The following is a 15679-nucleotide window of genomic DNA, read 5'->3' as shown; positions in this document are numbered from 1 at the left end:
ACAACTGTCTTATACTAAACACGTTTCCCAAACAATATAACATGCTAACGTTATTAGCACAAGCCTATGGCATTTTACATTGTATAAATTAGCCTAACAACTAGTAGAGATTTCCTCTACTCATATGAAGCCAGGATATATCACACACATATTTAAAATGCTATTTTTATGGAGGCTTTGATGTCTTCATAATTTTTTGTTTCGATCTGTAAAATCAAAGTAAAAAAGTAAAGCTAAAAGTAAAGTAAAGCTTCGTTTCCACTGAGGGAAATGTTTTCAGCTTGCAGAAATAGACAGGAGGTCTGCGTCGCCATGACGTGTAGTTACATCTCTGGGTAGATGCATGGCAGGCTACGTTGTACAGTACAGCGTAGTCTCTATGTTGACTCAGAAGTGTAAATTTTGCAAGGATGCATGGGTGAACTTTACAGGGCTGGTCTGGTGTGACTGGGCTTAATACTAAATCACTGTGGCACTTTAATTTAAATGCAGCTGAATTTACATTAAATATTATATCAGTCTGTTCATTAGCTTTTCATATTTCCAGTGTACAAGATCACGGGAATCCACACATCATTAGGAATCATCCTCTGGAGATATTCACAACAGATTTCATGTAAAGCAGGCTGGTAACCAAGTGACGTCACCGTTCTTTCACCCTGCTCACTAAACTTTAACAGAAAATGCAATGTTGTATCAAGCACCAGGAATTTTAAAAAGAATTAAAAGAGAAATTGGAAGCATGGGAGTGTGGACAGAAGGAGGGGGTGAGAGCGGAAAGCTGATAAAAAGTGGAGGCGAATAACCTGTGCGAGACCCAATAAATCACCAGGGTGGAGCTGCGGCTTGTTTCTGACCCCTGAGTGCCCTGCTGCTAATGTGTGTGAGGACTTCAAGAGGACCCACAGAGCCTATCATGTGGTTTGTTTTTCTGATTGTCCAAAGTCATGTTTACTGATAACCAGCAAACACACACACACGCACACACACACACACACACAGATAAGCAGCGTACATTCTGCAGTTAAGCAAACCTCATCTCAGTCTGAGTGAGGTTAAAGTTCGCCAGCTGCTTATCTTCGCTACAAGGATTTCCTGAAGTCAACAGACACACAGCCGGCGGACAAAACTGAAGCAACATGATGGAGCTCTGATTGTGCACTTTCATGTTTTCTATGGGAAACGGCCTGAAAGTCTGTTTCAGCATTACTCCATCTGCCACCAACAAAGGGGGAACCATCTGCTCAAGATACTGGACACACTGAATGAACATCAGTCACATCAGCATCACATCAGCTGCTGTCACTGCTTACATATCAACTGACAATTCAACTAAAGTGCAAACACTTCAGCTTCCACTGTTTCGCTCATCGTTTTCAGTACAACTGCTTTTATCTTATATTCTTTAGATGACACTTTATCTGCTTTTACAATTCAAATTCAAAATGCTTTTTCCACAGTTGCACTGATTTCAACTGATTTCGGCTTTTCTACATCTTTAAACTTCAACTGACTTTGCAAGTGCTTCAACAAAAACTGCACCTCCCATTTGCTGCATCTCACAAGTTTGTTTCACATGATGTTTTTATGGTCCATGAACGGAAGAGGGTTAGGGCCACGTGTAAAAAACTAATTTGAGTTCTGAGTTTAAAGTCAGGGTCCTGAAAATAAACTCAGAACTCTGAGGTTGAGGGTGTTTTAATATTAGGTATGATTGATTTGTACGGTGCCTGAGTACAGTTGTCCCCCCCCCCCACTCCTCCGCCACTCAGCTTTCACATTATTAAGTTGCTCTGTGCCTGGGTCCACTTTCGTCACCATCTTTGTGACATTTTTGTTGTAGGAGGAGGAGGAGCAAAGCCGGATCTGGGTGTGTCTGCGTTAGGCTGCACTGCTGTCTCATATAGAGACATCAGTTAAAAACTTGAAGTCGCCTTAAATAGCAGTGCACTTCTATGTTTTGGTACAGTTGGTATGATGCGTACTGTACTGAAGTGCACCTGAACTGTATTCAAGACGGATCTGCTTACCGTGCCCAGGTACGGTACAGAATTCAAAACTCAGAACTAAAATTAATTTTTCACGTGACCTTAATCCTCTAATATAATGTTTGAAACATAAAAAATTCTGAAATTTTAAAGAGAAATATAATATTTTGAGAAGAAACTAGTAAAATTATAAGAATCAAGTTCTAACTGAGAAAAATTACAAGCGTTATTTTACAAGAATATTGTTGAAAGGTCACAATATTTTGTGTTTTTTCTATGTAATAGTTTAAAACTATGACTCTGTTCTCAAAACAATTAAAAACTTGATCACAAAATCTTTATTTTTTCCAGACAGAGGCCCAAATTGTTATAATATTATAAAAGAAAATGGTAATTATTTTACAAAAATGCATTTATTAAAGAAAAATGTTGGATAGTTGAAATTTTGTTCCCTAATATTATGACTTTTGTTCTTTAAAACTTGAAATAGTGGCTCCATTCTCTGGCATAGTTGTTCAAGTTTGCAATAAAATAAATATTTTATGAATCAAATTTTGCAGAAACATCTGCACAAAGCTTTCCCCCCCAGAAAAATATCCAAACATAATAAATACATTGACAGGGATCCAGTAGATTCACTCTGTTTACCCAAATAAGCCCATCTGTCAGTTGAGGTCACTTCCTCCGCTCAGAGGAAATGATGAATGAAACAGTGAAGTACTTTCTCTCTCAGTAGAGGTTTAGGATTTCTGGGTATTGAAGCTTCACCCAAACAATTTCCTCTCATTGCATAAGTCAAACTTATACTTTCCATGGGACACATTTACTTCTCCTGACATCATTATTGTCATGACAAGAATGCTGCGAGAAACTCCATGCAGGAAACACCAATCATCCAGAAATGACTCATTAAACTTTGATGCGTTTACTTGTATAGACGCTGCTCCTAAATACAGCCTGGTTTGTTGATGTTTCACCGAGTGTGTTGAGGCTTTGAACCCTCTCACCCCATTAGTTTTTCTAAGATCTCCACCCTGAGCTCTGCTGACGTTTATGAGCAAGAGATGGTAATCAGAGAGCAGCTGTTTGTCAGGAAGGGAAGCACAGGAGCTGCTCGCATACCAGACTCATTCAAACCTATTTCCTCCCTGGGCACACACACAAACACACACACAGTAAAACAATGTCTGGGTTCAACAGTGATTTAAAGTGGCGTTCATTTTTTAGAGCAGACCAAGTGACGACTGACAGGTTTTGGGGTGTGAATATAACCAGCATGACTTATTAAATGATAGAACAAGCTGTGATCATCTGAACCAAAGAACCCTTTAAGAACCTGAGGGGCTATGAAGCCTGCAAGATTCTACTCAGGGCATAAAAACAGTGGCTTTACAACCCAAGGTAATGTATTATTTTGGTGACTGTGACTATTAACCACTTGCCTGTTACAAAGAAGAAGGAAGGCCGAATTCACGCGAACAAACCGACGACTGACCGGATTTTAACTAGTTCAGCCGTGAGACAGAAAACCCCTGATGAATCACACCGCAGGACATTATTCCTGTTGAATTTCCTCATGACAGTGGCAGACACCAAGATATATTTAGACCTGCAATATTTCTTTGAAAGATACAAAAACAGTGCAGTGTATGGATAGCAGGATGTGTGTGTTGCACTGCAGGATATTGAATTTAAGGTGAAACACTCATGATGAAGTTAAAACTCTAATTTAAAGCTTAAATTTAAGGGGTTTTGCATCCATGACACAGGGTGGACGCAGTTTAATATTTGGTGCAGGATCCTTTGCAGTGAGGCTGTGACCTACAGCAATCATGCTGGACTGTAGCATGCTGTACTTATTGCTGTTTTTGGGAGGTGTTGTGCCTTTAGTCTGCTTTGCCATAATATTGAGAATGCAAAATAAGAAATTAAACAACCCACAAAATATGAGTCTGCAGACAGTCCCTTACAAGCTTCACCAGTCGAAGGGCGGCCTGTTTGATCACTGTAAATCTTGTGCTTCCACCAACAGAGCCTTTGCATGCTTAAGAGTTGAGAAGATACCTGGCGTATTCAACCAATATGGACAAAACCCTCAAACTAGCCATTTGCTAGTCAAGTTTTTGTAATAACTGGGCTAAATTTAGTTGAAATGTAATTTTTTTCTCCATTTATAATTCCAATAAATACTGTTATGTAGCTGTAGTTGGATGTACTGAAAATGTAGCATTTGCATTTTTTTTATATGGGTGTAACAGTACACAACATTCACAAGTACTGGTATGTACTTCGATTTTGGGGTCACAGTTTGGTACATTTTTGGTACAGCACAGAGTCTTATTGGCTAGAATTCTTAATGTAAGAGTTAAAGCACTCAAATACTGGCATAATATTTGCATAATATCTTCCCTGTGTCATTGTGGATTTTCTCTGGGTACTCCAGCTTCCTCCCACAGTCCAAAGACATGCAGGTTAATTGGTGACTCTAAATTGTCCGTAGGTGTGAATGTGAGTGTGAATGGTTGTCTGTCTCTATGTGTCAGCCCTGTGATAGTCTGGTCACCTGTCCAGGGTGTTCCCCGCCTCTCGCCCAATGTCAGCTGGGATAGGCTCCAGCCCCCCTGTGACCCTCAAGAGTTTATGGTCGCATAAACAGGTCAATAAACACACCATAGCGTTAGTAGTAGGTAGTTTGTTTGTGTTATTGTGCGACCTGTCTGTTTGGGAAGTACTGAGTGCATGACTGGATGAAAGAGATTTGAATTATTCTGCACGAGTTGTGTGAGAGTTTATAAACAAATGTGTCAGTATAGTTTTGCCATTGTTAAACACAGATCCCTATAATTTTAATCTATCAAGAATTTTCTCTGTTTTTGGATTCTTCGTTCACCAGATTCACGCAAGAATAACATTTTCTTGACAAATTCAGCGTAGCATGGGATGAGTAATTGATATACAAGTAATAATTTGGGGGGGTTAAGTAATCTTTTAACATTGCCACCAATCAGGGGCTTAGGCTCAGCCTGTGTGTGCCTGCAAGGCAAAACCCAGGGTTAAAAGTTCACTAAGCAACAAGTCTGACACGTCATGTGGTTACAATGTGGCATACAGTGGACAGACCGTCTTCTCAGGAACCATGAGGTAATGGATTTGATTCTTGAATTAGCCTGTGATCATTATCAGAATCACCAATCAGCACCATCACCATGACAACGGAACAGTCTTCACCCACTGATGCAGACTTTGTGATATGTTTCAGGGTATTTCACACTCTTGTTGTATTGTGTTCTACTGTACTTTTTATAGACCTGCCTAATTTCCTGATTAATTATCTAAGGGCCAAAACAAATTTAAATCTTCATCCGTACATGCTACCTCAGCATCTGTCATGGTCTGAGCCATGGTATGATTTCAGCAGCTATCAGGTGCATGTGGCTAACCAATACCCTGTCTGTGCAGTGAGCAGAGTACGTGTTTTAGGCTCTCACCTACTCATCAAGCACTTCAAGACGCACACACGCAAACACAGAACGCCGCGCAGATGTAAAGGTCGTAGGGAAACCGCTGTCCGAGCTGCAGCATACGCAGAAAAACTCCTGTCCTGCCCAGGAAACAGAAACTGTCATACAGAGATGCATTTTCTTCCTGTTCCCCTCGACGACCGACCGCAATGGTTCCTCCACTGGTTCAGCTTCACATTTTCACTGCCACTTTTTATACGCAGCTGTGAACACATGAATAGAAACCGAGGGGTTGTTGTGTGTAGGGAGGTTTATCTGAGCTTCTGAGCGTTTGCTCTCACACTTTGGTTTGTTTGTCCAGGTGAATGATTAACAAGGCTGTGACTGAATGTCTGCACACTGAGGGTGAAGAAAAACCATCACATAATCAAAACCATGAGGTTTAATGGTATTTAAAAAAAAACAGTAGTGATTCTCGCTGTTACAGGTGATCTCAGCCTGGGTTGATGAGTCAGATAACTCATACAACAAGATATGGAGTGTGTAGGCTGAGAAACAGTCTCGTAACATCATCAAATATAGATGTCAGCAGCAAAAGTTTTTCTCTGTCACCCAAAATTGCATCTCTGGTGTGCAAAAAGTAATATGTCACATGTTAATTTGAACTGGTGCTGCACCCTTCCCTTATCAACAAGGGGTGGAACACAGTCTGTAAATAGTTGGCTATTTTACCATAACTAATGGGCTATCTGAACATTTATTTTAAACTTTGAACAGCATACAATAAGGTGCCTGTCAAAAAGTGTATAAAAGAAATGTTTAAACGGTGCAAATCTAATTAATTCCTCAGATCTTGGGGTAAGCTAAAATAGCGGAGAGATTTGCGGTAGCGGTAGCGGGAGCAAATCAATAGCACAGATGAGCTAAAAAAGACTGGAAAATTGCTTGGACAGTTGTTTTGGAGCTGCTTTGGGGATCTCCACTGCAGGGGCATGGAGATAATGATGCAGCTTATGCTGGTCCAAACAGGCAAGTGGATGTCTGACACCATTCAAAAGGGAATATTAGAAAATTTGGCACATGCAGTACAGAGAGAAATTGTGTCTTAGGCGATGGAGAGCCTAATTTTTAGACCAATGGAACCACCGACTTAGGTACGTGTGAGCAGTTTTCCTGTAGCCCTGTAACCTCATTGCAAGAATAAAGATTTGAATTGTGTGCCTCTGCAAACCACAGATATGTAACATTTGTTGGTTATTTTTTGGTGGATATGTCGAAACTTTTCTTTTGTTTCAACAATGCTGTGGTTAGGTTATGGTTACACTATGTTTAGGCGGTTGGTTGTGGTTAAGAAAAGATCACGTAATGGCTTAAACTGCATGGTCTGGAGGGAATTCTGGCAGAAAAGGCAGCAGTGTCTTGCTGACAAACACTAATAAAGTCTTCACAAGTGACCAACAGTGACCGTGCATGTGTAGGATTCTTCAGTTCCCTCTCAAACAACCAAAACAGAACAGAAACAGTAAGCTAACTTTTAATTTACACACACACACACCTGCAACAGTGGGCTTACTGGAAGCTGAAATAGTAAAACCAAGTCCTCTTTCTCTACCTGTGGTTTCACCTATGCATCATCACTTCCTGTGTCCAAATATGGTAATTCCACACAGGAACCGTCACACATCCATAACAGCTACAGGAAGGATAACTCAAAGACTAACACATACTCCCACAGTGCAAAGATTAAAAATGATACTGTAGCTGTGTTTCCTGTCTGAAGTAAAGTAAACGATAACAAAAATACACAGTTAGTGGATTACAGAGAGAGAATTAGAGGCAGGAAGAGAAAGCGTTGAGATTTCGCCTTGACTACGAGCCCACCCTCCTTGCCCTCGCTGCGGGGTCGAGAACGAGAACACATTTCCTGTAAACGCTCCTGTTTCTCAGCACTGTCTCTGACACGAGCCTTGATGAGGCATCACTGTGGCAATAACTAACAGCTGACGTGACTGGGGCACCCCTGGGAAGTGTAATTTCCACTGGAAAATAAAATGTTAGTTTATATTCCGAGAAAAAACACCAGACAGACATGATTTATGTCTGATGCCTGAGTGTTGGCAAATAATTTAAAAAAAGAAACTGCAAATGGAAGTGTCACTGGACTATTTGCTGTACATGTAAACCAAACCCCAGTTGTTGTACTGGCACTTTGTACTTTGCGCAGCGATTTGGTCACACAGCCTTCTTTACTCAAATCTTAGAAAACATATATTGCTCACGCTCATGTTCCTTATTGTTATCTTATGTGCAAAAAGTACAGAGAAGCAGTCTAAGTCCTCAGGCTCCAACAATGGTCATTATCTATGAAATAAAATCAAGCAAATAACAAACAACTGAATATAAGACATAAAATAATGCCAATTAAAATGTAGGGCTGAAATATAAACATAAATGAAATACAAGTAATGTAAATTTTTGTACAGGGTGTCTACAGGTATCAGTCACTGACATTAAATGCTTTAAAAGACCTTTTGAAGACTTTTTTTTTGGACAAATCATCTTTTTCTTACTCAAGCATTGCAGGTAAGTACAATGGTAAGTAGTAGACTACTGTATATATGTGGTCCTACACAGAGGTAGGTTTTTACATAGGAATATGGTTATTAAAATGATTAAGGTCTACTCTTTGCCAACAGGTAAGTGCAGATGTAAAGTAAAAAGAGTATTTGGTTCAGCCCTACTCATTTTGACAAAAAAATTAAAAAGGAAGGTAAATGAAATACTACAAAATGCACTATTTATAACACTGAATTAAAGACATTTTACAACATTTAAAGGACCTGCAGACACCCTGCTGTAAATCATATTGCAAATGCCTAAACTGAATGTAGGAATAAAGTGAATGTATTTGCAGATGAGACTTATAAATATATGTACAAGAAGGTGTGAACAGTTTGTAAAACAGTAAGTAAGTATATAATGGTAAAAAGTGACGGTATAAGGGTAAAGTGACAGTGTAAAGGTAAGGTCACAATATAAAGGTAAACTGAATATATACAGTAAAGGTAAAGTTACAATGTGAAGGTAAAGTGACAGTGAAAAGGTAAGGTAACAATATGAAGGTGAAGTGACAGTGAAAATGACAGTGAAAAGGTAAGGTAACAATATGAAGGTGAAGTGACAGTGAAAAGGTAAGGTAACAATATAAAAATGACAGTGTAAAGGTAAGACGACAATATAAAGATGAAGTTACAGTATAAAGGTAAAGTGACAGTAAAAAGGTAAGGTAACAATATAAAGGTAAAATGACAGTGTAAAGGTAAAGTGACAGTAAAAAGATAAGGTGACAATATAAAGATAAAGTAGCAGTGTAAAGGTAAAGTGACAGTATAAAGGTAAGGTGACAAAAAATGGTAAGATGACAATATAAAGGTTAAGTTACAGTATAAAGGTAAAGTGACAGTATAAAGGTAAGGTCACAATATAAAGGTAAAATCACAGTAAAAATATAAAGTGAGGATATAAAGATAAAGTGACAGTGTAAAGGTAAATTGACAGTATGAAGGTAAGGTCACAATATAAAGGTAAAGTGACAGTAAAAAGGTAAGGTGATAGTTTAAAGGTAAAGTGATGGAGTATTAGTAGTATATTATTATATGATAGTAAGGTGAGAGTATAAATGTGAAATTACAGTAAACAGGTAAAATGAGAATATAAAGACAAAGTGACAGTATAATGGTGTATCTGCATAATTATGGTAACACAGATGTCACCTGCTCATCCAAAATTACAAAATATGTGCCACTCTTGTGGTAAACAAACCTGTTAACTACCCACAGTGTGATTTCCTTCTATAGCAGAAAGAGTATTTTCTCTAAATTACACAGCTGCTTACTGTACATCTCAGACATGTTTTCTCATCTTTAGGAGCTTAAGATAACAAATCCCTTTGGATAAAACAACAACTGGGCAAGAAAAGGCAAAAATCAAAACTGAACCCAAAAATATGCTCACTGGCATTAGACACATGCAAATATAGGACGTGACCTACTGCACAGCCTACTTGTGTGTACAGTAATAATGTACTTGGTGATGTAGTTGTACCATATTTGGCCTCATTCACAATATCGAGTTCACAGTACACAGGTTTTTGCCCTCTTACTGTACCTTCCCCTTTTTGTGTTGCCTTTCCACTTTGCTGCAGTATTTATATAACAGCAATACCATCTATACCACCAAACTGTTTCTTCCATGCCATTCTAGCAATAAGGAGTTTTTTTGGAACAAAGGTCATATCAGCTGTAGACTGTAGAATGTACAGTATATGGCAGTGTAGCTATTGCTCATCAGCCTGCTTGACATGGACACTAATCATCTCTATATCAAGTTTCACGTCCGGTAGAAGGTGTAAAATGCAACAAGTTCAGATGTCTTGTGAGAAAATGCGTACTTGTTTACCTCTGATCTCTCGACTTGCACACAGGATAAACAAGTTCTCAATACTGTAGACCGAAAGGTGCTATGCCGGAAGCACCAGCCAACAAATGAGCAATTTTGGGTCAACAGCATCAGCAAAAAATTCACACGTGTATAAAAAAATATTTCAAAAATTGATTTCCCAACTAAAATTCACAGGTTTCAAACTCCAATCAACAGGCAAAGGCGGGACATCCCTTTGTTGCATCATTGAGTTCTTATAATGGGGAAGAAGCTAACAAATCAAACAATGACCAGTACCTGTAGCTGAATTGTTTTGCAAAGCACACTTGATACCCAAGTTGATAAGTAGTATCACTTAAATCCAGATATCCAAAAAGGTATCCAAAACAAAGACAAAATACAACTTACGAGACATCCCTTCACTCCCTCAGACAGGTCAAGAACGGATCACCAAACCAAGGCAGGTAAGGACAACCTTCAGTCAACTTGTCTGGGAGTACATCCATACAGTACGTAACCAGAGTGGATATCGGAGACGAGCTGAGCAGCAGAAGATGAAGAAGATAGAGTCTCAACTTACATGATATCCCTCTGTTCCCGAATACACATCCTGACGCTTGGTTTGGAGCTCCGTGCAAACGACTTCTTCTTCCTTATGGATGGAGCGGACATGTCGGCGGACATGACGGGGGCAGCACAGCGCAATATACCACCATACTTTTCAACCGCGTGGAGCGACGGAGGACAGATACACGGTTAGATAGAAGTCGAAATGGATAGAGACACTGATTCAAGATTTAAGGATTGTTGGATCAACCGAGCAAGAATACAGATGGATGAAAAATAAGATGGATGAAAAGATGAATAGAGCCACTAAAAAATAAGAAATTAAAGAAATGGACCGACGGGAAGATAGAACAATCAGTCTTGTTGGTTAGGAAGTCTGTTGGAGGTCTGAACCCCTGATACTCTGCCAGTGGTTTCCTGAAGGGGCCTCCTCCTCCAGCCCCGGCTTCTCATTGGTCGACTGGCTGCAACATGTTCCTTCCTGCTTCCTCAGAGCTAGTATGCGATTGGCTGCCGGATGCAACCCACACCACTGCACACACATGCCCCGCACACTTGGACACACAGGACCTGAGAAAGAGGCTGGGGGAATTTCCATCCCCTAACACTGGAACAATACACAGGTCAAGCACACACACACACATAAACACACACATATATATTTACACAGCCACAAATACAACATGAGATGTAACTGTTCCTGTGTGAGGTTGCAGGAGAATTTTCTAGTTTGTAAAATCTGAAGTGTGAAACTACAAAAAGGCCTAGACTGTCGGCAACCACTTCCCTGCGTCCTTGTATGTCTTTGTACGCACTCTATATTTGATGTGTACCATATGAATAGATCTTGCATCCATCCTGTAGACCAATCACACATCTTCCTATTCAGCTTAAACACATTTTTAGAGTTGCTACGTGGGAGAAACAGTGGAAATTGGAGGTATTTTTCCTCACTGCAAATTCCTGTTTGAAAGATTAGCTTGAATCTTCTCCTTAAAGGAATACTTTACTCCTCACATGATGATGTGAGTATCAATTAATCACCAGAATCCAAAAACTGAGAATGAATTTGAGTCACATAAGCTGCTTGTCTGACGCTGACTTGCTCACCAGGCCGCCAGAGGGTCTCATCCAGCCCTTCAGATGACTTGTATGAAAGACATGATTTGACCTACAATGACCTGCAAATTGGCACTAGACAGGCATGATAAGGAATGGTCTCACTCCAAAGTTGTCGAAATCTGGCCTTTGGGCAGTGACTTGCTGTGTCAGAAATCAACCAAAAAAGCTACCCTTTAACGTCGGCCGGTTGCCATTATAGTTTAACGGTGCCCAGCGGCATTGGGGGGAAACAGATGGGACAAGGATGAAAGTTAAGACTGCGAAAGTCTGAGTGGGGCGGGCAGGAGGGGTGGTGGATGGATCCAACAAACCCAGACTTTCAACCGACAGAGCGGTGTTTGCATCCCGTGAGATTCTAAAGCCAAACCCTGTCTTTTTTCCTAAACCTAACCACTTCCTTTTGTTGCCTAAACACAACCACATGTTTTTGTTGTTGAAAAAAAAACCCTTCAATTTGCGGTGTTGTACCGATGTAGTGCGTTTACTTTGAAAGAGACTGTATGTAAAAGTTTAATTTCCTGTGAAAACAGAAGTGTATCTTGAAAGAAGAGAACTTGACATGGTGTCCCAGAACGTCAACAACCAACGCACCCAGGGTACCTTGCTAGTCGTGTCTTGACGTGGAAAGTTCATGACCAAAACTTCAATATGTGACCAGGTCGGAGTGAGAATGTGTTGAAAACAAGGGTGGTCCCATCGTTACTACACTCTTACCGCCAGGAGGTGCGCATCATAGCTAAGACAGTGGAGCACAGTCATGCAGTGTGCTCACAATTATAGATGCAAACAATGAAATACATTGCTGGAAAGTTAATTAACAATGATTCCCTTTCATTAAAAGTCTAATATAATTTTGCTGCTGTCAGCTGTCTTGTCACTCAAGCTTATCATATCTATTTGCAGTGTTAGTGAGGTGGCTACCCAGCTACAGCTCGTCGATACAGTTATTGATGTAGCAGAATGAACAGCAGTCACTCAAATCTCCATGGTCACATCAGCTAACGCTACAACTGTAGTGCATCCATACACTGACATTTGTGTAACTGTGATGTTCTAAATGGTTAGTTTGGATTCACCCGTTTTTAAACTGATGTTTTGATATAGTTTTGTTGTTGTTCAATGTGGACCCCCATGACTTCAATTCATTAAGGATTCACCACACTGCCAGGGTGAAGAATCTCAGATCCAACAGCAAGTCTGTGTTTACTTGTAAGAAGTTGGAATGTAACCTGCGGCCGCTGCGGCGAGGACAAGGCCATTGTACATGGTGCATCCGCTCTACTAGGTGAGCTAGTGGGCGTTTGGTTTGTGTTTTAATGTCTTAATTTGATATGTTGCTTACTATGTGTGTGTGTGTGTGTGTGTGTGTGTGTGTGTGTGTGTCGTGGCGTTTGCAATGGTTGTTCTCTTTAAACCATAATAGCAACTCTTTTTTTGTTGCTTTGTACAGAGTAAGCTGACCTCTGTTGTGAACTGTAATGAACACGGAAGCACAAAGACTTCCTTTAACCATTGCCCCAGCTAAAATTTGAGGTGTCACACCAAAGTTAGAACTCGAAACCAACTAAAGAGCAGGTTCTCTCACTGCTGCGGCTCAGCCGTGTCGCCAGTTTTAAGATTAAAAGTCAACAGAGACTATATCAGATCGTATACAGTCCAGCACGTAAAGAAGTATTTAACTGCTGGAAAGACAGTCTTTTCATTAAACTTGACCATCTATGCAGTAGGAAGACAAAAATACTTATCAAACTGGTGCTACATGACCAGAGAGAACAGATCAAAAGTGCTGTGGCATTTGCTTTGTTCAAGAGGTAGAGGACCTACAACTATGAGAATGCCTTGTGCCAATAAATGCTCCTGCTGGTGGGTGATGCAATGCAAGCTTTAAGACATTAAAGCAAGACATTAAAGATATATTCTCCATACCATCATGGATTTCCAATCTTGTATGTCTAATTTTCCCCAAATAAAACCAGCCCACACTTTGTTATTAGTCATCATTAGTTCAGCAAGGACCCAAATGCAGAGCGTCAGGCAGCTTGAAGTTTTAGCAAAAAGTGAGCTTTAATAAGGCGGATGAAAAACATCCAGGAGAAGCAGGTAACTAAAAGTCCAAATGAAAGAACCACCAAAACTAAACTGAAAACCAACCAGGAAAGCACAATGAACACAGGGATGAACATGGGGAAGAAATCGAAAATGGAATACAAGAGACCAGAAGGAAATAACACCATGAAGACTGGGATGACCACAACAATAAATGCAAGACAAACTAAGAAGGAACAAAGGACTAACGAGACAGGTGTGACAGAAACCAGGTGGGAAAACACACAATACCAGGAAGTAAAACCAGACATGAGACATGAAGAGAGAATCTACAAAATAAAACAGAAAGCAGATTAAACATGAATGAATAACCTGTGACAAGGAACACAAACAGAAAACTCCAAAACAAAGCCCATAGGATAACAGAATATAAACAAAAACCCAGGATCATGACATTATTCAGTCCAACTTCTCATTTTCATTAAACCTGCATTCTAACAAAGGTGTACGCAGATTATCATATTAACAAACACCCAGCATGGACTTAGACGGTCATGGAGCTTGATAAAGCAGAGACAAGACTGGTGGCGCTTGCACTGCTGCGTTCTGCGTACAGTTGAAATAAGTGTGTTTTTAGAGAGTCCCACCAAATATGGTTTAAATCTGATTTGCACACTTCTACTGTGGCAGCACAGACAATCATAGATGTCTGGAAGCTGAAGTTAAACACAAGTCAGAGCATAATATTGCTGAACTCTGTGATTCCAGTTCAAGATACAGAACTTGAGGTATAGACTTTACAGATAAGCATTACATAACAGCATAACTGTAGCTCCTTTCACAACAACACAGACACAGGTCGGTTCTCTCAAACAGGCGTTCGAGCATTTCTGTCACTCTGAATCATCCCCTTGTTGTCACGCTGAAAAACGTTTCCCAAAGCTCTTAAAGTCCTTCGAATGTCTCTCTGACTGTCTTTCCGACCATCCACTTTGGCCTCAGGCATTAACAAAACAAAAAGTCGAGCTGAGCCTTTCTCAACAGTGCACGATACATGGTCCCAGAACAAATTCTGCCATATTGGCACACCTGACAATGACCAATAGTTCCGCCACGGAAAATACAGGTAAGTAAACAACAAACTTATGCCTTAGTAGTGCCACAAACAGCACTCACAATGGCAAATATTCTCTCTTTTCCACCTCTTTTTAAATGAGAGATGAGTGTGGATCAGGTGGGTATTGCAGAATACGTATGTCTCGGATCTTTTACAGCAAAAGAAAGTTTATGTTACGTCAGTCCTGGTGTATCATTTTTATCAAGGAGCACACATTCTCATACAGTGATACTGTGGCCAACAAAATGAAGAATGATTACATTGTGCATCCAGAACAGTGGTTCTCAACTGGTGGGTCGCAGTCCAAAAGCGGGTCATGGGTCCTTTCTGAATGGACCACAAGTGACTCATAAACATGTCAAGTTTGCAAAAAACACACTTTATTCTTAAGTGCAGTGAAATTCCGGCACAGAGCTTTTATTTTGAAGTGTGTTTCCTGCTGCAGAGTGAGTCAGTAATGGAGAACTACTTGACAGAGACAGCAAGCTGGCTCAACGGCATGGCCACGCAAGTATGACACTAAATGCATGAAGTTGTGTGGACCTTGAAGGCAAGATCTGGACCCTGTGGCTGGACCAGTTGGGAACCACTGATCTAGATGATGTATTCATCTATAGTGACACCTGGGTCGATCATCTTGAGTGACCACTTAGACAGTTTCACACTTTGTTTTGCACATGGCTGACAATCAGCTTGGTTAACTGCAAGTTTGCCAAAGCCACCGTGAAGTATTTGTGTAGTGGTTGACCGAGAGGAAGTTTGATCAGTAAAAGCTAAAGGGGAGGCTGTTGCCCAGCTCCTGTCGTAATCGTCCTGCTCATCTCCAGTTAGATTTCATTAAGATTGGTTCTGGAGCTGGAGGAGGGGTGATGTGTCAGTCGGGTAATTTTCCAAGATCAATTAAATGATTCCACAGTTGAAAAAGAAGTGCTGGCCTA

The 15679-nt window shown here is 40.3% G+C and overlaps 1 protein-coding gene across 3 annotated transcripts in view; it reads right to left on the bottom strand.

Annotated features, from left to right (window-relative positions):
* Window positions 1-15679, bottom strand: part of sh3bp2 (SH3-domain binding protein 2) — a 32486-nt gene that overhangs the window by 12712 nt on the left and 4095 nt on the right. The window contains exon 1 of one of the 3 annotated variants that reach the window (XM_050052288.1): window positions 10470-10900. The exons of 1 other annotated variant lie outside the window; for it this stretch is intronic. In XM_050052288.1, the coding sequence (XP_049908245.1) occupies window positions 10470-10573 (104 nt within the window). In that variant the 5' untranslated portion in view covers window positions 10574-10900. Of the gene's footprint in view, window positions 1-5476; window positions 5746-10469; window positions 10901-15679 lie in introns of those variants that run through there. One more of the 3 variants, XM_050052289.1, reaches the window with a different exon arrangement.

The sequence above is a fragment of the Epinephelus moara genome, chromosome 9 (genome assembly GCF_006386435.1).
Source record: "Epinephelus moara isolate mb chromosome 9, YSFRI_EMoa_1.0, whole genome shotgun sequence".
In the NCBI taxonomy this organism is placed as follows: Eukaryota; Metazoa; Chordata; class Actinopteri; order Perciformes; family Serranidae; genus Epinephelus; species Epinephelus moara.
Note: the sequence above shows the minus strand (reverse complement) of the source record. Positions and strands in the feature narration are given on the sequence as shown.